This window comes from Nymphalis io, chromosome 1 (assembly GCF_905147045.1).
Source record: "Nymphalis io chromosome 1, ilAglIoxx1.1, whole genome shotgun sequence".
Taxonomy (NCBI): domain Eukaryota; kingdom Metazoa; phylum Arthropoda; class Insecta; order Lepidoptera; family Nymphalidae; genus Nymphalis; species Nymphalis io.
The window spans coordinates 12,578,827-12,605,968 of NC_065888.1; the positions used below are offsets into that span (position 1 = coordinate 12,578,827).

General features: G+C 34.8%; 1 protein-coding gene across 1 annotated transcript in view; it reads left to right on the plus strand.

Annotated features, from left to right (window-relative positions):
- The first annotated feature begins 1,322 nt into the window (after positions 1–1,322).
- The window catches only part of LOC126769867 (kinesin-like protein KIF21A), a 63,256-nt gene continuing 37,436 nt past the window's right edge, over positions 1,323–27,142 (plus strand). Inside the window, exons 1-3 of the mRNA XM_050488807.1 lie at positions 1,323–1,604; positions 1,985–2,038; positions 21,551–21,779. Coding sequence (XP_050344764.1) covers positions 2,001–2,038; positions 21,551–21,779 — 267 coding nt within the window. The 5' untranslated portion in view covers positions 1,323–1,604; positions 1,985–2,000. The remainder of the gene's footprint in view (positions 1,605–1,984; positions 2,039–21,550; positions 21,780–27,142) is intronic.

Below are 27,142 nucleotides of genomic sequence, written 5' to 3' on the forward strand. Positions count from 1 at the left end.
TAAATATATGAATAGATATAGGTAATAAAATGTTATATTAATTAAATGTGCACAAGAACGAAAGAACTCAAATAACATAATTATATTACACTTACACTTTTATTCAAAGTATGAGTACGTGAAGTTCTAAAACTCTACTCACGTTCTACTGAGTCTCTTAGTACGTCTCCGAAAAGACGTAAACAATCACCCCTTTGATAATATCACGGTTGCAGATATCATACAAACTTTAATATCGATTCGCTTGGTGTTAAACGTGATCCTCTCCATTTGTGATTTAGTCGTTTCTTTCTTATGGTGTTTTACCAATAACACACTTCCTAGGTGCTAGACAGTCTACCGCTAAACAGCAATATACAATACTATTGTATTGTTGCATTCCTGTTTGAAGGATGAGTGAGCCAGTGTAACTGCAAGCAGAAGTGACATAGCGCTTTATTTCCCAAGGTTGGTGGCGCATTGACATGCAAGAAATGGGCCGTGGTGACCATTTACCATCAGGTGGCCCATTTGCCCGTCCGCCTAATTATAATATAATAAAAACATGGGAAAAACTAACGTGGTAGCTTTTCCGATATAACACTCTTTTCTGATTTATATACTTACTAATATATACTTCAGCACCTTCATCTAACATGGAATTAGCTATTGATAATATAAATACCTTCCTTGAATAGAGAATAAATCAAAAGTTATCGAGTTGTGGTTAATTCCATGAAGTTGGTAGTATTTTGTGACCAGAGTTAATAACAAGAATCTACCGAATGTTCTTAATGGCAAATCAAGACTTAAAAAGTAATAAATAGTTTTAATATTACTTTGGATCAAATTCTTTACTGGGACCCTCAAAATAATAATTATAAATTACTTACCTATTTTCATTGCTTATGACTGAAAATGAGAATATGAGTTTCAAATTGCGGTTAAGATATTTTAAAATTGTAATTTGTGAAGATAATTTTGTTAAAACGAATATAGAATATTTTAATAATAGCGCCATCTACAGTAAAGTTTAAAAATCACATTGAGAAATTAAAATGTTATACAGTACAACATAGCATTAAAGTTTCTGTTAAGTAAATACAATTAAGGATGTAACATGTTTTTTTATCAACGAAATATGAATAAATATTTTGAAAAGTATTTATACCATAAAAGACGATTCATAAAATAAAAAAGTATATAGAAAAAGCAGATAAAGAATAATTTAAAGCTGTCAATGTCAAACTTTGCTATTTGTCGTTGTCAGTAGATATACGTCTTAATGACATAACCAGTGAAATCGAAGTTTGTGAATTTTGCTGTCAGTGTCATTTTGTGCGGTAACGGAGTTGTGGTGTACAGCGTTTTAATATTTAAATTCGATTGTTTATAAACGCGACGCTTCGTAAATGTGTGAAATGAATTAATTTTTTTAAATCATTGATATAGTTTTTTATCTAAAGGTAATAACTGTCGCAATTCAATTTATATTTATTTCTTTTATTATGCTAGTGAAAGATGGACGGAAATCTCAGTCGGTGTTAATTTAGCGTGTCGTATTGAAGCTGCTATAAAAGAAATGTGATCTAGTTAAGCGAAAAGTGAAGATTCTACTGAGTACAGTAAGTAAATTGCACAATTTGTACTATATATTGTAGAAAGGTCTGTGAACTCGTGTGAGTTTGATAATAAAATATAAACAAGATTTGTTTATGTCAAAACTTATCAATATAATTGTCATTATAGCCTAAATTAAAAATATTTATAGGTATTTTATTTATGTCCATCAAATATATATACTACCATATATTTTTAAATATTTTTTTAATAAATATTAAAAATAAAATACCCAAAAATCTGTTAATATTTCTGTTCTAGTCTAAATTTCTACTGATTGTTGTATAAATATAATGATTATTATTATACTACAAAACATTTGTAATTATATTAAATGTTAATGTTCTCTCTCATAATTTATTAATATGGTACCAATTCTACACAGGTGGTCAGATGCAACAATGTCTAGCGAAGAGTCCAGTGTACGAGTGGCAGTCAGGTTGGTTACATGATATTCTGAACATAATTTTCTACTAAAAAAAACTACTGTTATTGGCAACTTATAATCATTGTCTTATCTTTTTATAATCTTTATACATTTAATTTTCTCTTTAAATATAGTCTGTGTTTGTGTTGTTCCTTAATTTATTTTTAATTTTATTATTTATTTGTATAGTTTAAGTGTAAGCTTGAAATAAATTAAATAAACAAAATGTCTAATAAAGAAATATGTCTTTATTTTATCTACAAAGGGATATTGAGAGAGTATCATTGTTTACAGAATTAACTGTTGTAATTGATGAACTGTTACTTATTATTTCAATTATAGGATGAAATTGAATTTTTCAAATAAATGTGCATATTTAAAAACAGACTTATTTGTTCTAAAATACCGATAGTAATGGTATTTTAAGTAGTTAATGGTAAATATTTATATATAGTTTAATTGTAACATAAAAATCATTTGACAGTTAAGTTGTAGCAATTGTTGTAGCAAAGAACAACTTTCTAATAAAAATCAAACTTAATATATCATAATTATATTATAGGGTCAGTTATAAAAATATATAAAGATTAATAAACATATTTTACTAAATACAACACAAGATAATTAATAATTTTCTGAATCTAAAGATGTCTGTTGCTAAAAAAAAGTTTCAAAACAAATTATTCTTTTTATATACTTTCCTGTATGTTATATTTAATTATTGTTTTTTATGAAAATATTTTATATCCCCATATTTAATATTACAAGGAGCTGGCCTTTAGTTACATAATCAGGACTGTTAATGTACAATGTTTATTTAGATGCTATGCACTCAATAATAAGCTTGAAGAGTTCCTGTGTGAATAAACATTAGCATATATATTTCTTGACATTAAAACGAATTGTGTAAAGTGAATACTACGTAATATTTATTGAATGTTTGACAAGTATGTAACATAAACATTGCTTATTAGTAATTGTTTCGACCAATACTAATGTAAGTTGCGATTTGCAATTACTTGACCTGCAGGTTTGCGAATATTTGCAATTGCAATGGAAATTCTGTTGTATAAGAAAACAAACGGTTTTTTGTAAGGAAACATTACTTTATTACCCTGGGGCATATTGGCTTGAAGGTCAATCAGTCGGAGATTAATTACATGTACAAATGATAGCAATAACTTAAACGAAAAAATCCTGATCGCCTATAACTTACCGTCATCCATCATTCGTTTATAGCATTTGTTTTAATAGTATCTATTAACTCATTCAATGCCTGATCGAAATCAGTCCATTTGATCACATACCGAAAATACAATGTTCGGAGTTCCTCTTATTAAGTTAATACTAGTTACCGCCTGTGTTTTCGCTCATGTGTGTGTGGAGTTAGGTACCTTATGTACTTTTCTGTACTCCTGACATCGTGAATGCAAAATTTCCTAATGATCAGTTGAGTAGCTCACACTGTTGCATTTATAATATTAAGTATGGACATCGCAGATGTCTTTGCTGAAATTCGTTAAAATATAAGTATAAAAGACAAACGTGAAATGTAAACTTTCGTGATTTATGGCGGTGTTTCCCAACAAGTTCATCGATAAAAAATCACCCTTCCTACACAGGCGCCTGAAGGACGGCCGGTCCGCGCCCTACCCTAATACAACCCTGCTTTTAATATCCTGTGCATAATGCACGTTTATCCGAAATGTAAAATTGCATACTTTTTTCCACCTTATGTACTTTTGAATGTCTATCTGATATGGTATCATTATATGAATCATATATTTGTATAAAACATTACTAATGATAAAATAACTAAAACAACATGCGTCGTACGCTTAAATTAATGCTTAATTTTGACATTAACTATTGTATACCATAAATAAAGTTGAAAGAATGAAGAGTAATAAAGATGATCACATCATTTATTCATAATAAGACAAATTAAAGATTCACACCATAAAATACCGGAAAAAAAATGCTATTAAAAAAAACCTTTCCTGCCATTATTAGGTCTTTAATCTGTCAACAAATTGTTCAATTATAATTTATTTAAAATATGATACTGCATTTACATCAATATTTTTAGGACGAAAATGTTTGTGTACATCCAGTTTATTTTATTCATTCAAGAAGAAGAATTTATTTTACACACATACAATCTAATAGAATCAAATAATAATTTCTACTAATATTTTAAATAAGAAAGTAACTCTGTCCGACTGTTACGCTTTTACGGCCAAACCACTGAACCGATTTTGATGAAATTTAGTACGCAGCAAACTAGAACCCCAAGAACACAGGTATTTTTACCTAACACCAAAGCCCCCCCCCCCATCCTCAGGCGGGTAAAGCCGCGCACGGAAACTAATATAATATACATATATAATAGAATCTAGGTGTGGTCGATGTGATGTAACTTATGTTTATACTGTTCAATGATCACATCGGCCACTGCTTAAAAAATAACATGTCACGTTTGAATTATTCATATTCTATGCATGAAGACATCTTTTACGATGGAAACAAGGTAAAATAGAATTGATAAATTCATAATAAGTACCTACCTATATTTTTCGATACTTTATAGTTTTGACAACGTTTTTTATAGTTCGAACATTAATATATTTCTATTAAATATTCCGACGTATTTATATAGCACTAGTTTTCGCCCACGTATTAATGATGGAGATGAAGGTCTTAAAAGATAGCCTATTGCGTTCCTTGAGGTTCAAGCTTACTTTATATCAAACTTCATCAAAATCGGTTCAGTAGTTTAGCCGTAATCGTAACTTACAGACATAGTTACTTTCGCATTTATAATCTTAGTATAGATGTAACATCGAGTGCTTAGTGATTGTAAATGTCGAGACACGACACGTACATATGTACATAAATAAAGTTTTGTTTAAGCGTGTCATAATAAAGTTGATATAAGAGAAAGCAAATATAATGTTCGCTCTTTTCTAAACTACTTTGCCATTACATATTTTAAAATCAATCGTTAATAAAAAAAACTATCCGTTGTTTCGTGTAGAAATAATAATATATATATACAATTATCATCACCAGCCGAAAGACGTCCACTGCTGGACAAAGGCCTCCCCCAAGGATTTCCACGTTAGCCGATCTTGCGCTGCCCGCATCCAACGGCTTCCCGCGACTCGTTCTAAGTCGTCGGTCCACCTTGTAGGGGGCCTGCCAACGCTGCGTCTTCCGGTTCGTGGTCGCCACTCGAGAACCTTTCTGCCCCAGCGGCCGTCGGTTCTGCGAGCAATGTGCCCCGCCCACTGCCACTTCAATTTAGCAATTCTTCGGGCTATGTCGGTTACTTTGGTTCGCCTGCGGATTTCATCATTTCTGATTCGATCTCGCAGAGAAACTCCGAGCATAGCCCTCTCCATTGCCCTTTGAGTGACCTTGAGCCTTCTTATGAGGCCCATTGTGAGCGACCACGTCTCTGATCCATAAGTCATCACTGGCAACACACACTGGTCGAAGACTTTCGACTTGAGACACTGCGGTATTTGGGATGAGAAGATATCGTGTAGCTTCCCGAACGCTGCCCAGCCGAGTTGAATTCGACGATTGACCTCTTTCTCGAAGTTGGACCTACCTAGTTGGATGGTCTGACCTAGGTAGACATAGTTGTCTACAACTTCGAGTGCAGAATTTCCAACCTTGACTTGAGTGGGTGCAACATGGATGTTCGACATGATTTTCGTCTTGTCCATGTTCATTTTTAGACCCACTTGTTGGGAAACCCTGCTGAGGTCATCGAGCATAGTGCCGAGGTCTTCCAAGGTCTCAGCCATAATTACAATGTCATCGGCAAATCGAAGATGAGTGATGTACTCGCCTTTAATATTGATGCCAAGTCCGTTCCAGTCCAGAAGCTTGAAAACATCTTCCAATGCAGCGGTAAACAGTTTCGGAGATATCACGTCTCCCTGTCTTACACCTCTCTGCAGTTGGATAGGTTTTGAGTTCTGATCCTGGAGTCGGATCGACATGGTGGCGTTCTCGTACAAGCACTTTAACACCCTGATATACCGATAATCAATTTGGCACCTTTGAAGAGAATTCAGCACGGCCCAGGTTTCGATCGAATCAAAGGCTTTCTCATAGTCCACAAATGCTAAGCAAAGTGGCTGGTTATACTCCTCAGTCTTCTGTATAACTTGCCGCAGCGTATGTATGTGGTCTATGGTGCTAAAGCCTTTCCGGAATCCGGCTTGTTCGGGTGGCTGGAAGTCGTCAAGTCTTTGCTCGAGACGATTCGTAATGACTCTCGAAAACAACTTGTAAACATGACTCAGCAGTGAGATGGGCCTGTAATTCTTCAGAAGGGTTTTATCACCCTTCTTAAAGAAAAGTACCACCACACCTCTGTGCCATGCTTTTGGCGTTTGACCTTTGGCAATGACGGAGATAAAAAGCCTCTGAAGAGCCCTGAGGATCGGTGTACCACCCGCCTTCAGAAGCTCGGCTGTAATACCATCATCACCAGGTGCCTTGTTGTTTTTGAGTTGTCCGAGAGCCATTCTAATCTCGAAAAGACTGACGTCCTGAAAATCTTCAGTGTAGTGTCGGGTTAGTCTTGCTCTGGGATCTGCAGCATGACTACTGACAGGTGATTGAGCTGTCGTGTACAGCTGACCGTAGAACTTCTCAACCTCTTCCAACAGCTCAGATCTTGACGTGACTATTCTGCCATCCTCAGTTTTCAGCCTTGTCAGTTGACTCTGACCAACAGACAGATCTCTGGCGAACACTTTAGAGCCTTTGTTCCGCTCGATGGCCTCTTTAATGCGCATTGTATTAAATTGGCGAGTGTCGCGAGTTAGAGACTTTGAAATCCGTCTGTTGATCAGCCGATAGCCGGCAGCATCAGCTGGGGACGTCAGAATCATTTTCCGTCTTTCCTCCATAAGCCGTAGGGTAGAGGCAGAGATCTTTTTGGTTCCTTTTGTACGGCTGGTCTTGAAGGTCTTAGACCCAGCCGTACGGACAGTTTCCACAAGCCTGTCGTTGTATGTGTCCACTTCCTCGCAGTCTGCTAGGCAATCGAATCGGTTTTGGAGTTCGAGCTGAAAGGCTTCGGGATTTCGGATTTGAAGAGGTGATGGTCGGAGCGTAGACTTCATCAGTCGGGACCTCTGGAGTTTAACATTGATATTTAACGAGCCTCTTACGAGTCTGTGATCGCTCCCAGTTTTGACTGCATTGATCACGGAGAAGTCATTAAATATTTGTCTTCTCGTCGACAAGATGAAATCTATCTCATTCTTGGTTTTCCCATCAGGGCTCACCCAGGTCCATTTACGCTGACCTGGCTTCTTGAAAAAGGAGTTCATCATAAAGAGTCCCTCCTTCTCCATAAAGTCGGCCAACATCTGGCCCCGAGTGTTGCGGTCTCCAATTCCATGAGGTCCCACCTTTAACTCATCACCGAATCGTTTGCCCAGCTTCGCGTTGAAGTCCCCCATTACAACAGTGAAATGAGTCTTGTTGGTATGTATGGCTTTAGATAAATCCTCATACATGACCTCAACCTCATCGTCGGAGTGTGTCGAAGTCGGCGCGTATACCTGTATGACCTTCAAAGAATACCGCTTGGTGATTCTGAGTATAAGGTACGCCACCCTAGCCGACACACTCTCGATTTTCACAACGTTGTTAACGAGGTACTTGTGGACTATGAACCCGACACCAACTTGAGACAATTGAATGAATACAATTATAAATCCATAAATTTTACATCGCGGTAAATAATAACTGTATAACAAATCATATAAACGAATGTGCAATCCTAAAGAATAGTTTCCATTCCTACCATTCCCTTTTAAACAATACCATTCTTCTATTTCTCTATTCATCCATTCATTCCTCCTATTGTCCATTCACTCGTATAAAAAATAAGAACGTTACAGATAATCTGCCTCGTTTTTCCTTTTCGTCCTTATCCATTTTTTTACCCTAGCAGATAATAAAGCACATATTTTTTCTGCGTCTGTACTTATGACATTAAATCTAATTAAATATCCAACTCTGTCCCCATCAAATCTCCCTTTTTTACTATGGCATATAATTTTCATTGACAATCATTTAAATAATTTTTTATATTGTTTTTTTTTACCTGCCACTGTATTCAATGCGTTTTATATAAATTCTTATACACGAGTTAATAAAACGATAAATTATAAACATGTATTGAATAGAAATCACTTTAAACAAGCTGCTAACATGATTTTAATCACAAACGATTTGTCTATATAGCGTAATAATACCTACTTCGTACTTTACATAAATAAGGTTTTAATGATTTACTGGGAAAAATAATGTCATCGATATAAATTTTACTACTTAGCCATAGACAAAACTAAAATCAAAATATTAAAACGGCGAACTATCAAGAACGTATGCTTATAAAATAACCATTAAAGTCATTCACATTCACAATGAGACGATGTTGTTCATGCAATAAAACGTCGTATAATATAGTTAGGTTACTTATGTTTGTTAAAGTTATGTCACAATGCGGAATGCTCTTATCTTGATATTATGAAGTTTTCATTTTAAATATTTATTTACTGTTATTTTACATTCTTATTTTAATATAAATAGTACCGTATACAATAAATCAGTTTAGTTTTTATTAAATACTGATTGATTATCCATTTTGATAATATTTTCAAAACTTTCTATGTAAATTAACGGTTATGTTACAGCTGTAAAAAATATTACAAATTGATAATTATCGTAGTCGCCAAGCGTTTTACGCATAATTAAAATTTTACCCAATATTCTCAGTGTATTTGTAAAGATATTGTTCTAGAGTAGCATATTATAATGTAAGGGTGCTAGTCCTGAAGTCTTGGGTACCAAACCCAGATCGGGCCGGGTAAGTAAAATCACGTATCTAACGTGATTGGGTTTTTTTTTAAACACTGATTTTCACGACTTTTTTTTGGTCCTGAGAATGAAATCACAAAGACAAATTAAGCGCTAAATACGATATCATATTTAAAACGTGTGACCGTCTGTCCTATCCAGTGGACCAAAATAACTAACAATTACATTTTTTTATTTTTAAACGTAACAGTGCAATGACTTGACGCCTTCGCATCTGTCTCTATACTGATTGATCGATTGTGTTCATTATAAGATATTCTTTATTTGAAAAATCGATCAGTATATAAAATCATTCTTTATTTATAAAATATACTTTACAAGTTACGCGTCATATTTCGCACGGGTAGAATAAGGGTCTACATCTTTTTTTTTCGTAATACATATAACTCTATTGGTTTATCCGTTCGGTAGCTTTTGAGTTTATCGAGTTCATACTGACAGAAAATATGTGACTAGTTCACATAATAAAATATATTTACATAAAGAAATAATGGACCCTTTGCACAAAGTAAAAATATTTGAGTATAAACCTTGATTGAATTAAGTTAAATCGATTATTTTGAATTTGACATTAATGAAACGACACGTCCTTTGTCTTTAATATGTAAAAAGTATTATGGTTTATAATCTTTTTCTGAATTATTATTGATATAAGTGCCGTCGTTCGTCATCGCTAACGACAGCCGGCAGCCATGAACTGTGACCTGTCGAACATCCTCCGTCGCTAACGGCGACAATCACACCGGTTACATTTCTGCTATGACGATATTTGAACATATATTTTTATTGGTTACTTGGAAAAATATTACGGTGTTCATAACCCCTAAAATAACGGTAGGATAATCGGGAACAAAATGTAACAACTTCGACTAAGTGGTTTTGGTATAATTAAATATTTTAATTTAGTCACTACAAGAAAGTCCTGACATGAAAGATATCCTTATATGAAATATCTTATAAAAAATATACTATTGCAATTGGCAAATTGCAATCCGTGATCAGCTTAACTACCAATCGATTTTATAAGAATGAAGTCGTACTGTAAACACACATTAATTAACTTGGCTTTACCTATAAAAGCTTTTTTTTATAAGGTGATTAGTAAATAATGCTGTTTACTTCATTCCGGCAATCTCAAGAGAGATTAGCCAACTACGCAGGAGATATTATAGTGCACAAGTGTGTGCGCAAACACAGGTGCACTCTCTATTCCCTAATCCCAACTTCCAGATTCCGGGCTGCTACTGAGAATTTTTCTGACAGAAAAACCCAATAACTTTTTATTGGCCCGACCTGGGAATTGAACCCAGGACCTCCGGATCTGCGGCCTTATATCAAGCCACTAGACCAACGAGGCAGTCATAGTGCAAAACGTACCATGAAACCGTCGCGATAATTTCTTATTTTATTCAGTAGTTTATTTTGTCTTGTCACCGAATGGTAGTGTACTTCAAAATAGCATCGTAGACAGTGTCTAGTTCAAGAATTATTAAAAAAAAACTATCTTCACCCAATCTGACGTTACTCCAACATCGTATATATTTACAAATATCTTGATATTTTTTGCAAAAGTAACAATGAAAAAATACGGATTTTTCCTTATAGTATCTTATATATTGATCAGCTAACGGGGTCTAGTAATAAATCAAGTTGGAAGAATAATATAGCTATACAACGTAATAGGTGTGACTTCAGCTTATGTAAAATTTTTGTAACTAATATTTTCGACAACTATGTTTGAAAGAATATTTCTTGAAAAATCTTTCAACTAAACTGTCAAGTCAAAAACTTACTTAAATACAAAATATGCTTTGATTATCAGAGTTTTTTTACTGGAAATTTTAAATGTAATCATTTCATTTTTATGACAAAATATCAAACAACCTATCTATAGGCTATTAAATTTAAATATAGGCTATTAAATAATAACTAACGACAAACAATAATCATACAAAACTTTTCAAACTTCTGTCATTTTGTTATTTTTAATTGATCGGTTCAAAATACCAAATCATTATCATATAATTAATACTTAATTATTTAATTCTTGCAATAACGAATTTCACGAAACTATTTAATCAATTATGTCATAATATTATTATCACCGAAACCTTCTCAAACAATGTAATCTCTTACAATCGATATCAATTTTAATGTATTCGGTTCTAATTGCAAGAAAAAGATTTCAAATTGATCAACTGTTTCATGAATAAAAAGTCACACATGCATGTATAGTATAAATCAAATTATTAAAATAAATGTAGAGAAACTATTATTTATTTATTGATAATACTTATTATAAATTTTTACAGTACGAACAAATAAGGGATTGGCACGATTTATTCGAGTTGAAAAACTTATGTTTCGTAATAAATTACATCATTAAAAATATTTTAAACCTCATCGATTGTTTCATTAAGCCATTGTCATTAAAAATTTCAAATCCCTATATCATTGGCTTAAATAAATAATTGGATATTGCGTAAAATGTTCTTAATATTTTTACTCTATGGATAGGGACTAGCGAGTATTTCGTTATATGATCAGGATTAAAGCTCAGAATAATCGATTTGGTACGTTCTGGACGTACTCGTACTTAGGTATAAAAATGTATAAAAGTAAAGCTCTACTAAGTAGCTCTAAGTCAGTCGCTCATAGTTTATTCATATGCGAAAAAAACATGCCGATATATATATATATTATCGGCTGCATATATATATCTTTATTATTATTTAACAGAATTCTCTAGTCGACGGTTGAACGAGAGTTGACTTTTTTTTAATCATGGGCTCTCATGTCGCGTCATCAACTTTTTTCCTACTTATAATCCATCTGCAATCAATATCCAACAATGTATATTGTAACACATTTTTTAACGCTATTATTTTGAAAACTCGTAGGCAATATGTTAGTAGTTAATTTTTTGTGGTCTTTTACGATGTATTTAATAAAACAATTCAGTATCATCATGCGCTTAAAAATGAATTATTATGAAATTACCTTAATACCTGTCTCCTCCATTTTCTTCAGTACAGTAACAGCCTGTTAATATCCCACTGCTGGGATAAGGCTTCCTCTCCCTTTTTGAGGAGAAGTTTTAGAGCTTCTTCCACCACGCTGCTCCAATGCGGGTTGGTAGAATACACATGTGACATAATTTCAATGAAATTAGACGCATGCAGGTTTCCTCATGATGTTTTCCTTCACCGTCAAGCACGAGATGAATTATAATCACAAATTAAGCACATGAAAATTCAGTGGTGCTTGCCCGGGTTTGAACCCACGATCATCGGTTAAGATTCACGCGTTCTAACCACTAGGCCATCTCGGCTCGGCCATTTTCTTCGTTTTCAGAGAATTCTACAAAACAAATATGAGTGAATCTTCTGACCTACCCTTTTTTTACGTATTTGGTTTTTCGATTAACAGCGCAATTCTACGAAGTTGGTATCAATATTTTTTACAACAACATTATTTTACAAGAAAATTTTAAATTATTTTGTACTGTGAAATGTGGTAGAAACAATAAAAAAAGAATTTTCGAGAATGTGGTCTATTAGATCATATAAGACTGTTTCCTCATAAATAAATTAAAGCAGGATTTTATTTTGATGAAAATGAGAATGAATGAGACGGTGTGATGGGTGGATCTCATTTTCGGTGAATTTGTCATGTACTTGCTTTACAGCGGCACTTTGTTAGTGTAATTGCGTTTACATTGATTTATCTACAATCTGCGAAATGCGGTCACCAAAGATCAGAATGTACCAGAAATGGTAAATGTGGTATTTGTAAGAGAATAATTTCAAGTTATACAACCGTCTGAGTTTTTCAGTACAAGAAAAGTTTTCGTTTAAAATTTGTAATTAACTATCTGATTTCTTGCAGATAAAATAAAGATGCGAAAATCCCTCTAGTGTAAATTTCCAAATATCTTTTTCTTAGCGGATATATGACAGAAAAAAACATTTATGTTCCAAATTTCAACTTTTCACTCATTAGTTTTGGTCGTGCATTAATTTGTATTAAATCACTTATCAACCAAATTATCAACCACATTAAATTGTATTAAATCCTGCATAACACCACATTGATTAAGTTTAGCAATAAAAATATCCATACCATATCTTACATACTCACCGACCCTAGGGCCACCCATATTGACATTAACGACCGCACGAAGGATGTTAATAAGTGGTGTCCGTTAAATTAATTTTATCTCGTTATAGACTATAGCAAATATGCAATAACGATTAGAATATTATTTATTTTAAACGCAATTTTATCTTACGTAGAATATTGCCTATAAAGATTTTAATACTCTCTTACCTATAAAATAATCTTACCAAAGACGATGTATTGAACGTTAATGAATTTTATTTCTCATAGTCAGGAGTATTTTTCCATTAAACAATAAACATAGAGTAAATAACCACCACTGTATATATAAAAAAAATTGTGAATGAGATCGTTGTACAAACTCCTTGCTGCAATAAGATGTTGCAGACAGTTGAAACGATTACATAGCTTAAGAATAAGATAGATATTGTGGGGATGAAAATTTGGAAAATTTCATTCCGTAAAATATGAACAATATTTACATTCAGCATAATAATGTGTAACAATTCTATAGTAAATATAATTTAAATAAAAGAAGATCCACTCAAAAATAAGTTTAACAATACCTACGTCTTTTAATAGATCGCCATATTGTTTTTAAATTTTACAAACAATTCCTACATACTCATCATTTTTGATTAAAAAAGTTATTAACTTAGTTAATAACAAATAAAATAACTTAGTTATTTTGGTTGTTTATTTTATTATTACTATTATATCAATCTCTTACCCAACTCCTACGCAATAAATTGAAATTAAAAAAATAATATACAGATATGTTTCGGTGTGCATATGTATATACGCCTTATCTTTTTCTTGTTGTATCGAATTGCCATTCCATCAGACTATGAAAGTAAGTTCAACTGGTGGTACACATACATATTACTTATTCTATTTGAAGCGTATTTCGGTTTGAAGGGTTGGGTATAATTTCATAGATCCCAATGATAGAGGCGCATTGACTATGTAAGGAATGGATAAAATTTCTTACAGTGCCAATGTCTATGGGCAGTGAAGACCTCTTACCATCAGATGGCCCGTCGATCCGCTTACCTATTATAATAATAATAAAAATAATATAATATCATAAAAATCCTGTTTACGTAAATACACATACGCAATAACGCACTATATCTTCCAGATAAATATTTAAGATTGGCCGCCGAAAACGAACTTTGGACTTTAGACATTAATATTATATACTCGTACAAATACGTAACAATAAAAAACAAACATATAATTATTAAAACAGAAATTATCTAAGTTTACCTTGACAACTAGTAATGTCGTAGCCTCGTCTGAATATTTGATGGCTTGTAAGGGACAAACGTAATTGTAAAATATTGATTGGATACAACCGTAACCTCCAATAAGGCAAATATAATATATCCAGGGACATTTTTTTTTATACACGGCCATCTTATCCCAAATTAAGCTTGTACAGAGCTTGTGCTATGGAAACCAGACAACTGATTTACTACATATACTACTTTTCTTTTGTAAATACATACTTATATAGATAATTACACCCAGACTCAGGTCAAACAGATATGTTCATGCACACAGATGTCTGTCCTGGGTGGGAATCGAACCCACAACCTTCGGCGTGAAAAATCTACCGACCACGCTAACCGGCCCGTCAAAATATATTCTTTACAAACTTAAAAAGAGTGAACTGTAATCATCATTGCTCTGCTTTTTGAGGAGAAAAAAATTAAAAAAATGGTATGGGATATAGTTTTAAAATCGACTCAAAATTCTCTTTTCTGTCTTCGTTCTTGTAATTTTCAACGATGTATTATTTTTTGGATAAGATTAAAGGTCTTTTATCGATATAGTATATATATATTTTTTTTTTATATTCGCCGGGAGGGCAAATGACTCTACTCCACCTGATGGTAAGTGGTAGTAGAGTCCAAACGCGATGACGGCCAGTACAGTCGGGAAAAATAAATATGATTACGAAGGTAAATACTGACTCGACTACCGCCTTGTGATTCTGTGTCATTACTAAATAACGCAAAGTCACGTCAAGTCAAACATATGAAGGCAGAAATATTTTCAACTACGATTCCGAGACAAAGATAGAAGAGACGTGCAAGTTGATTGATGCGAGAATATCAGAAAAATGTGCTGAATGTTTTTTTTATTAATATGTACCAAATTAAAACTTAGTTATTAGATATAATATAGAACTGAGAGTCCAAGGTAAGGGAGTCACTAAGTATACTAATTTAGATAAAACTGGTTAAATATTTTTTATAATGATTGTGAATTCTGAAATGTTTTAAGTCAAATTCAGATTTTTTAAATAGGATTCCTGGTGTAATTTAAAGCCGAGATGGCCCTGTGGTGGTGGTGGTGAATCTTAACCGATGATCGTGGGTTCAAACCCGGGCAAGCACCACTGAATTTTCATGTGCTTAATTTGTGATTATAATTCATCTCGTGCTTTTCGGTGAAGGAAAACATCGTGAGGAAACCTGCATGTGTCTAATTTCACTGAAATTCTGCCACATGTGAATTCTACCAACCCGAATTGGAGCAGCGTGGTGGAATAAGCTCCAAACCTTCTCCTCAAAAAGAGGAGAGGAGGCCTTTAACCCAGCAGTGGGACATTTACAGGCTGTTACGGTTACGGTACGGTACGGTGTAATTTACTTACATGTTATGGTTTAGTCCACACCAAACTCTACCAACAACCATCAATGTGTAATGCAGGCTTACTGCCACTTCAGATAGATGGAAAAGTTTTTCATCTATCTGAGTATATGTAAGATATCATGAAGTAAGTTACGAATCTCATTTTGAATAAAAAACCAGCGTAGGCTTCAACTTCAATTCGATTCAAATAATATAAGCTTCTTAATTATCATAGTAATATTGCATAAGCATAATGAATTTAGTAGAAAATGTATTGCAACAAACTCTGACTTAAGGTAGGTAAAGTAAAGGTTCTTGTACGATTATGCAAGTTAAACCTGCTTATTAAGGTTAAAGAATCATTCAGCTTCTTTACGAGTAGATTAAATTATTTAATTGCATTAAGTTTAACTGGCTTTTATTAGCTGGCAATATTTTACTAAGAATAAATTTAAAATTATTTTCGTAATTTCGAGAAAATAAATAAAACTGTTACCAACTAATTCTTCGAAATGTTTTATATGTTTCTAGTTTCTTATCAGCACAAGTTATTTGATCGTTATAAAATAATTAGTTTCTCTAATTAGCGTTTTTATAAACATTGTCAAGAATTAAATAATAATGGATCGCTCCCTCCATTCCTGGAACTAGTTTCCCCGATACGGCGCCGTCTGTAAGGTTTTATTAGCCGGAAAAACCTAACATTTTAAACCCCGGAGTACCCACTCATTTTCACGCGATTAAATCCAAACGACCGACGTCGAGAGGCCGCATTTGTCAAGGTTTTCTTGCGACATTTTTTTCCTTCTTATGCTAAGTTTCTTTTTGTCATAGGTGTAGGCAATTTTTTTATCATTTACAAACAATGAGATTCATGACAATAAAGAAACAATTATTGTACATATTGCATACATCTAACGCTTTATATTAACTGAAAGCTGTCTTTTAACTTTAACACTATTGTTTCTATATAATAGCTTATTCAGAAATTATATCGTGTACACGAAGACTATAAACTTTAATAGAACTTTTGGAATGTTGTATTTATAAAAGGCTTTGTCTGACTTTGAAAATAAAATTTCGTCCAATATTATAATAACATAATACACCAATTTATATTCATTAAGACCTTGCTACATTTGCACTCGATTCATTCATATCAGTTCTCAGTAAGAGGCGAGCACGAGGCTGTAGTAACAAGCCCACGTACAAAAGCGTTGTGGGCGAAGAGCAAAATATTTAGATATCGCCCACGCTAGTTCCATTTAGCCTTAACAGTTCTAACATTTATAATAAGCCTTAACATGGTCGCTAATGTTAATAAATTATTATGTAAGGCACATATTACGTAGGTACGTGCGAAATATTTGGTCACATTTAACCTTTTCTCGAATAGCTTTTTTCGATATTGGCAAATTTCGTAAATTTCGTAAGACCAATAAGTCTTTATTTAATAAACCTGCAGTCTGAATAAAAGTCGTTAGAGAGAGTGGGTCTAGCCACTGCTAAAATATAGAAACTCTCCCAAATTCCAAATATTTTGAAAATAACCCAAAAAGTTTTAATGTCCTGACTCTAGATATCATTTAAAAGAATAAATGCGAATGATTTTGAAACTACAACTTATGTCTTTCATAAGACTTATTTTATTCAAATAATATAATTCGAACAAAGAAATTATACTATTAATTCTTTGATAACGTACGAGGTGATTGATTTGCCTCAGTTTTGTCATCTCATTATATTTACCCGCATTATACATTTCCAGCCAATCACACGGCTAATGATGATGACTTTGCCTTTTGATCCTTTTCCTGTAAAAGCCGGATCAACAAAGGCATATACTGTTACACTTTCAATGACTTGCTAAAAATTCTCCATTTTTTAATATGTCAACAATTTTTAGGTTGAGGTTAATTAAGGAAATGGTATCACGTACGAGAAATATAGAGCACAGTTATTAGCTCAAAAAAGCAACGTCTGTTTGTACGTGGTCTGTACGCTTCATAAAGTATACACGTTAGTATTGGTTTGACTAGTTTCTTTCGGTATATAGTTTTATTAACAAGGTATTATTATTTTAGAAGATGAAAAGGGTCACTTTCAAATAGGAAGTCTACATTCATAGTGACCTTCTACAAAGTACTACTAGACAAAGTAGAAGTAGTAGTTTTAGTTCTTTGTTTATTTAATGACGCGTTTGCAAAAAATTACTCGTATAAAATGATGAATTTAAGTTTCGAATTGCTTAGATGATTTTCATAATTTAAAAGAGAGCTAACATACGTAATCGAAAGTAAAGAAAAAATAATGTTTTAATAAATTACTTTTCTACTACTAATGTGAAATTATAGTTATGACAAAAAAATAATAATGTGCGAATAAAATATACATAATAAAATTGGATACGGACGGTAATTGCCTCTTTCTTTCTTATTTCCATTTATATTATAATTAATTATTATACCGCCGTAGCTGTAGAAGTAAAGCATATTTCAACGTCTTCCTGATACACTTTGTCTAGTAGTTCTTTGTAGGTCACTGGATGTAGACTTGCTATTTGAACGTGACCCTTTTCAACTTCTAAAATAATATATATTTGCTTAACGGTTGAGCTGTTCAGCGTTAAATATATATTAAGTAATCTATAATTAATAAAGAAATCTATATTATAATATCTATATACATAAGCTTGAATTATAGAGCTTGATTACAGCGCTTTTTTCTGGCTTGCTTTACAAATACCATTATTTCAGCTTATGTATCAGCATCTTAAATCATATTATTACTGAAAGTAGCTTTTTAATGGTGAAAGAATTATTAAAATCGTTTTAGTAGTTTGGAAGTTTATCGATAACAAACAAATCTGACCTCTATAATATTAGTACAGATATGGATGATGACGATTAATTTAAAATTAAATCGAAATATTAGCGGTACACCTCCTCTGTATCAAAGAAATTCATATTTACTTATAATTTGCTGTTACGTAAAAACTTAATCGAAGCTTGACGCTGACTGCAATAAAACTGCTACATTCAGTATTCAGGATCGTTCTTCAGGTGTTATTTAAATACGACATATTATATTTATCCAAGCTTAAGTATCGCGTGCGGCGGCCATCTTCGATTGTTCGCCTACCCCATTGTGTAACCGTCGTACGTGCAGTCAATAGCCTCTGCGTCTAAAAACAAGCAAATATAAACAAAAACATTGCAGTGTAACTCGCATACACGACTCTTAAAATGTATTCATAATTACTTTATGTTTAACTTTTGACTTAACTTTTAACGTTGTGGGGTCGATTGCGTAAAGACCCGTGAACGTAAATTATCAGTGAGTCTAATAGCTAACATTCATGTAAACCGTTGATTAGAAATTGAAACAGATTTTTTTTTTCCTTTTTTTTGTTTACGTGTATTATTGTTTTCTCTGCATTGACTTAATTGTTTCAACTTCTAAGAAATACTTATCGAAATAGGAATTTTATCATATCGTAATTATACTACTGATCAAGTTATAATTTAAAAATATAGTTCAATTATATACAATTGACATAAAATTCAAGTTGTTCAAATAATAGCATTCTTCAAGATATGAAATCTCACTCGAAATTAAAAATAAACATACACTTAAAAATTTCTTTAACGTGTATTTTTTATGTAATTCACATGTAAAAACAACATTTTCAATACTATTCACTTTCGATGAAATATAAAAATAAAAAAATAATTAGGCTAGGTTATTCACCCTGCGTTTGGAATATATTTCGGGAACTTGTTAGCAAACACATCATGTGACCATTTATGTGTGTCGCATCCGTTCGATTCAATTCGGAAGGGCCTGTTACAGAGTGTGTCTAATCCGAATTCCGTATACGTATAGAAATAAATGTTTGATGTGTACGACGCTCATTTTGGTTGTGCATAATAAGTTTACATATATAATGTATTTACAACTATACTTGGCAAACGAGACGTAACGTCTGAAACTTAAAACAATCAAAAGTTCTAATTCCAATTTCGAATATTTATATATATATAAAATTTTAAAGTAATTCGAATTTGTTTTGAGATAATGTTGTACGTTAAGCTTAAAGGATACTTTGAAAGATTATTTTCATTTATATAAGATCGCGTCGTGCGATTGTGAACATGTCCTTATAAATGCGAGATGCGTACACGCATCCCTCGCTATTCCCAGACTGCGCGGCGAGCATTGCGCTTCCGGCTGCATTATAGATTGAATTATGGGTTTTAAGTTAAATAATAGCATGTCGGTTGATGATTTACTGCAGTTTCTCGATAGGTTTTACTGTAATTCTCAGTATTGCGTATTTATGTTGCGTGAGTCGACGAATAACTTGAAGCTTTATTCTATTAATAGTTTGATATATAAGTTGTCAACTATGTAATTTTTTTAGTAACCTAGATATAAAAAGTATTATTATTAAAACGTATTTTTGTTTTGTAAATCATTTTTTTTATTTCTTTTACGAAAATGAAATTCACCAAATTACGAGTATATACCGTAAACATTATAATATATTCGAGTCAGAACTTGAATAAAGTAAACTTTTTTTTTATATAGAATAGGAAGGCAGCGGCTTACCATCATCATCACCTGATGGTAAGTGGTCACTAACGCCCATAGACATTGGTATTGTAAGAAATGTTAACCATCGCTTACATCACCAATGTGTCACTAACCTTGGGAACTAAGATGTTATGTCCCTTGTGCCTGTAATTACACTGGCTCACTCACCCTTTAAACCGGAACACAACAATACCAAGAACTGCTGTTTTGCGCTATAATATCTGATGAAACTTTCTATTACGTAGAAATATTATAAATATTCAAAAATACAAGTCACTTTTAATGCTATCTGGAGATCACATCGATTGCGTCAGAAGTCCTCTTTTATTTACACATAACCATCTATTTCGTAGTCGATCATTTGCAGTCGGTGTGTATACTTTATATTCTTGAAGGCCTATCTCTATTTTTAACTACTACGGAGCACCACAATAATAACGATCAAACGTTCAACTATGAGACAAAAGGTTCTTGTTGTGTTAAGGGTATCCATCAGCTCCTTCATCTATTTGATGGATAAACTTGTCATAGAATTTTTAGATGATTGGGAAGGTATCCAAGCTGCCGTCCTGACTAATTTATTAATTAAAACTCAACTACATCCACACTACAAACGCTTTAAAATAATATTATAAAGCATTACATAGCATAATTTAACAGAGCTCTACTATATATTCTTAATAATGATTGCGGTATCGAAGATACTGACGCCTGCAACGGGTATTAAAAAGTTTAAAGTATAAATGTCATGCCCTTTACAACCTTAACGCTCTATAAACACCTTTTCTTTATTTATAGCGTTCTCTCGATAAATGTATTATTTTCTCTCGAACAAACGAGTTACTTATGTATCAATTAAATATAATTTTGTCATTTATTTATTTACTCAGCCTTTATAGTAATAAGAAATAAATGTTTTTCTTTACAAATTCAATTAATTTGTAATGTATTCTCCATATATCCTACGCTTCCTGATATTTCTTATATTGACTTCCAGTAGTATAGACTCGTATTTATACGGAACTAAATTGGGAGAGTAGCTGACTTTGCAGGCGATAGTGCACTTGTGTTGCATTATAGCACAATATGTACACAGTATATATAAGTGCACTTTGTTATATTTTTATAAACCAAAATAATGATTGATTTTATCAAAAATATTTTATACATAGGCGTGGTTCCGTGAGCGTAATAACAGAGTTACATAAGACAGCGTCGACAAAATTAATTGAAAGCTATAAATCGTTACAGAATCCGTCCACAAACGCCAGCGGAAGTGGTCGATGGATGCGGTGTGTGTGCACGTGCGGGTGGCTCGGCCGGCGAGGGCGGCGTGGCGCTTGGCTCCGAGCGCGCGTTCACCTTCGACTACGCCTTCGAGCCCACGGCCGACCAGCAGCAGCTGTATGACACCTGTGTCAGGAAACTCGTGGAGGCAGCTCTTGATGGATACAATGCAACTGTTCTTGCTTATGGACAGGTGAGTTATAGATGCGTCACAACTCACACGCCTTCTATGCATATAACTAGCGACTTCTTAAGTTATTAATAATTAACATTATAAATACATTATGATACCAGGAAAATAAGTTTTGTGATTACAATTAATATTTATTTGTGTTAATACAATTTATATAATTAGTTGTTTTTTGTGCTGCTTATACATATTTAACGGACCGGTTGGCGTGGTTGGTAGATATTTGCCTTTCACGCCGAAGGTTGTGGGTTCGATTCTCACCCAGGACAGACATTTGTGTGCATAAACATGTATGTTTGTCCTGAGTATGTGTGTAATTATCTATATAAGTATGTATTTACAAAAAGAAAAGTAGTATGTGTATTATATCAGTTGTCTGGTTTCCATATATAGCTTTGCTTAGCTTGGGATCAGATGGCCGTGTGTGAATCCCAGGATATTAAATAATTAACAATAATATATGTAGGTTAAAAAGGTTAACAAAAAGATTTTTATGAGAATTGACTTTTATTTATGAATTACTTATATTATTTTATTTACAAGGCAATGAGCAATCATTCATGAATTTCAAGGAATAGTTACATGATTGAAGTTGAATAGTTAAAAATTGGCACAATGTTCTCACAAATACGGTGTGGGAGGCGTAAATTGTGTCTTAAATCATCTCGCCTCTCGAGTGACGACCTTTTACTGGTTCGACTGATACAGACTTGCTATACTTACGCTGTAATGATTACCAGCTCAAATTGAATTAAACGAAAAAAAACCGATATGGCGCAGTAGCTAGAACACGTGAATGTTGCTTATGATTATGATGGCAAGCACCACTGAGTTATCGGGTGCTTAATTTCTGTGTATAATTCATCTCGTGCTCGGCGGTGAAGGACAACATTCTGAGGAAACCTGCTCGTGTTAAGAGGCTAACTCTATCACATTCATTAGATTAATATATGTTTAAGCTAAGTGTTTAATCCTATTTCGGTTTTAGTTATATGTCACATAATACTTAATACAATAAGGTGTACGTTAACTGTTGGATTATTAAATAAATAAATAATTAAATGGACTCGAATTGGAACACTGGATGGAATAAGTTTCAAAATTTATTTTCGAAAAGAAGAAAAACATTTGCCTAGCAGTTGTATATTTACAGGCTCTTACTATATTAATCATTTAAATATTCAGAAAACTGCCAACTTGGAACAATATTCATGTTCGTTATGATACAGCCCCACAGTCGTATTGTCGGGTCGAGACACGCAACCGGCGTCGTAATTAAACCTATGCGGTTGCTCACCTGCTATTATGCTGTATGGGGTTGTAGAACCGTAGTTATGGTTAAATGAATTTGCAAATACTTTTAACGGTAGTCTTACTAAGCAATAATTTGCTTCAATTAATATTATAAATAGTAATTGAAGCAATCATGAAACGTAATGATAAGCCGACATGGCCTAGTGGTTAGGACGCATGAATCTTAACTGATGATCGTGGGTTCAATCCCGGGCAAGCACCACTGAATCTTCATGTGCTTAATTTGTGTTTGTAATTCGTCGCGTGCTTGACGGTGAAGGAAAACATCGCGAGGAAACCTGCATGTGTCTAATTACATTGAAATTCTGTCACATGTGTATTCTACCAACACGCATTGGAGCAGCGTGGTGGAATAAGGTCCAAACCTTCTCCTCAAAAGGGAGAGGAGGCCTTAGCCCAACAGTGGGACATTAACAGGCTGTTACTGTACTGTTCTGTACTATTATAAATGAACGCCTACAAATTGAAACATCTATAGTACAAATGTAATGGTATTACTAGTAAGTAATAAGTTTTTCGCAATTCACAATCGTAAAGGGCCAAAGTATAATGTTACAGCCGATATATTAAAATACCGTGAAGGCTGGTGCACTATTTAACAAACATTTATTCACGAGTTGAATTGATTGCATTATAATTGAAATTTATTGTCAGTGGAAAACGTTGACACGAATGCGAAATAAGAAATGCATTTTTCCTTATATTATTTCCACGAGTCTTTTTTTTTCTTTATACTATATGTAAGTGAAAAATTTTCTGATATTCTTGTAACATGTAACGTATATGTTTAATTTTTGTTTATGACTACAATAGAAATAATTAAATTAAAAACTATTCCAACAAAATTATTTAAAAAAAATAAAACCACGACTGTTTGCAGCCTGTCCCACTGTTGAGCTAAGGCTTTCTTATGAGGAGAAGTCTTGGAGCTTTTTCAAAACGCCATTCCAACGTGAGTTGCTGAATACACATGATAAATTATAAACACAAATTAAGCTCATGAAAATTTATTGACGCTTGCTCGGATTTGAACGCCAATCTTGGGTTACGATTCACGTGTTCAATTTGGGCCATCTTGACTCAAAAAGCTTTGGTTAAAGATCGAAAGATTATTTTGACCTAAATATGACTCCTGCAACGTAGTCACATTTAGGTAAATAGTTACTTACGTTGCAGTCTCATTATTGAAGTCGTGACGCCGGTATAAACGTAAAACATAAATAAAGTACGCCTTATATATATCTCTAATTTTGTTCACATACCTGGTATTGCACATTTAAATGACAGTGTACAGAATCGAACGCTTTACGGAAATTTACTTGGTCTAATGAATAAATATGAGGTGCAAGATATTGTGAAGCCGTACTAGTGCCGCTTCGATGATCATAACAGCTGGTCAAGTACGAACTCGGAAGGGAAGGAATAGGTCAGCTGTTTCAGAAAATATTCAAAATCTTTTATACTTGACTTAATCAAGTTAAATTTATTATCAATTTGAGAAACGTGTCATTCGAAATCTGTTATCTTTCAATCAACAGCCAATCGTTGTCCACTGCTGAACATAGGCCTCTCCCAAGGTGCGCCAAAGCTCCCTGTCCTCCGCCTTCCGCATCCAGTTGGTGCCCGCCACCTTCTTAAGGTCGTCGGTCCACCTGGCTGGAGGGCGCCCTACGCTGCGCTTGCCGATTCGCGGTCTCCACTCTAGGACTCGTCTGCTCCAACGGCCATCGGTCCTACGACATACGTGACCAGCCCACTGCCACTTCAGCCTGCTAATTTTGCAAGCTATGTCGGTGACTCCGGTTCTTTTCCGGATAATCTCATTTCTGATCTTATCCTTCAAAGATACTCCGAGCATAGCTCGCTCCATAGCACGCTGAGCGACTTTGAATTTGTGGACTAGTCCCGCAGTTAGTGTCCACGTTTCGGCACCATATGTCATGGCAGGTAAGACGCATTGGTTGAAGACTTTCGTCTTCAAACATTGCGGTATAGACGACTTGAGGACTTGACGAAGGTTGCCAAATGCTGCCCATCCCAAGCGAATTCTTCGATCGGCTTCCTTCTCGAAGTTGTTCCTACCGATTTGTATAATCTGTCCTAGGTAGGTATATTCACTAACAACTTCGAGAGGTTTGCCCTCGACGTATATCGGTCCCGGCACGACATGCCTATTGAACATGACCTTGGTCTTGTCCAAGTTCATGCCGAGACCGACACACCGGGAAGACTCGCCTAGGCTACGCAGCATTTCGGTGAGTTGTTCCAGCGACTCTGCTATGATGACGATATCGTCGGCAAATCGAAGGTGTGAGATGTACTCGCCGTTTACATTGACTCCATACCTAGTCCAATCCAGCGTTTTGAAAACGTCTTCCAACGCGTTGGTGAACAGTTTCGGGGATATTACATCCCCCTGTCTCACCCCTCTGCGCAATTGGATCGCCTTCGTCTTACAGTCCTGGATGTGGACAGTCATTGTAGCGGCGTTGTACAGACATCTCAGTACCTCGATATATCTCCAATCGATATGACATCTCTGCAATGAGTCGAGCACTGCCCAGGTTTCGATGGAGTCGAAGGCTTTCTCGTAGTCCACAAATGCCATACACAGCGGCTGATTGTACTCTTCGGTCTTCTGCACAATCTGCCGAACAGTATGGATGTGGTCCACGGTGCTGTAGCCTGATCGAAAGCCGGCTTGCTCTGGGGGCTGGAACTCGTCAAGTCGTCTGGCGAGACGGTTCGTGACGACTCTTGAGAACAGCTTATACACGTGACTCAGGAGGGAGATTGGTCTGTAGTTTTTCAAGAGGGTTTTATCACCTTTCTTGAAAAACAGTACCACCTCACTCCCGCTCCACGTTTCCGGGGTCTTGCCATGTTGGATGACGGAATTAAAGAGGCTTGCTAGCTCTTTCAGGACCGGAGTCCCGCCTGCCTTAAGCAACTCTGTTGTGATTCCGTCATCTCCCGGAGATTTGTTGTTTTTAAGCTGTTCTAGAGCCGCCCTAATCTCTCCTTGGTCAACGACCGGGAGCTCCTCGGAGTAATGGCGCATAAGAGGGGCGCGCTGGTCATCAATACTGATTCCCATGGGTTTATCCGATCTTGAAGAGAACAACTGCCCATAAAACCTCTCTACTTCTCCGATAATCTCAGGCCTAGAGGTAACGACCCCACCATTTTCAGTTTTAAGTTTTGTCAGACGCGGCCTCCCAAACTTGCGAGCGAACACTTTCGATCCCCGATTTTGCTCAATCGCAGCCTTGATGGCACGGGTATTGGAGCGTCGGAGATCGCGTCGCGTCAGCGTTTTTATTGTTCGGTTTAAGGCCTTATCTGACAAAAACGATGGTAGTTCTCGTCGTTTTCTCATGAGCTCGAGTGTCTCAGCAGAGAGTTTTGGTGCGTTGTCTCTTCTCTGTGGCGGAAAACACTTGCGGGATGTGTTTTGCAGTATTTTGACCAGCGTGTCGGTTCTCTCATCAATGCTGCTTATGGTTTCCAACGCGGTGAATTGATTTTGAAGTTCCATTTGGAACTTTTCGGAGCCTTGAGCAGCTTGGAGCATGGTAGGTCGGAGAGTAGACCTCATCATTCTCGATCTTTCGGCTTTTAAGTTGATATTTAGAGTGCCTCGAACCAAGCGGTGATCACTTCCGGTATTAAACCTGTTGATCACTGAAACATCTCTAAATATGTGCCTTTTATTCGAGATGATAAAGTCTATCTCGTTCCTTGTCACGTTATCGGGGCTTCGCCAGGTCCACCTCCTCTGAGGCTTCTTTTGAAAGAAAGAATTCATCAAAAAAAGCCCCTGCGCTTCGAGGAAGTTTACCAGCATTTGCCCCCTGTGATTTCTGCAGCCCAAGCCGTAAGGTCCGACTTTCGATTCACCGCTATCTTGTACTCCCACTTTAGCATTAAAGTCTCCCATAACAACATTGTAGTGGGCCCTCGAGGTGTCGTTGAGGGCCTTTGCGATGTCCTCGTACATCGCTTCGACCACATCATCAGAGTATGTCGAAGTTGGCGCATATACCTGTACA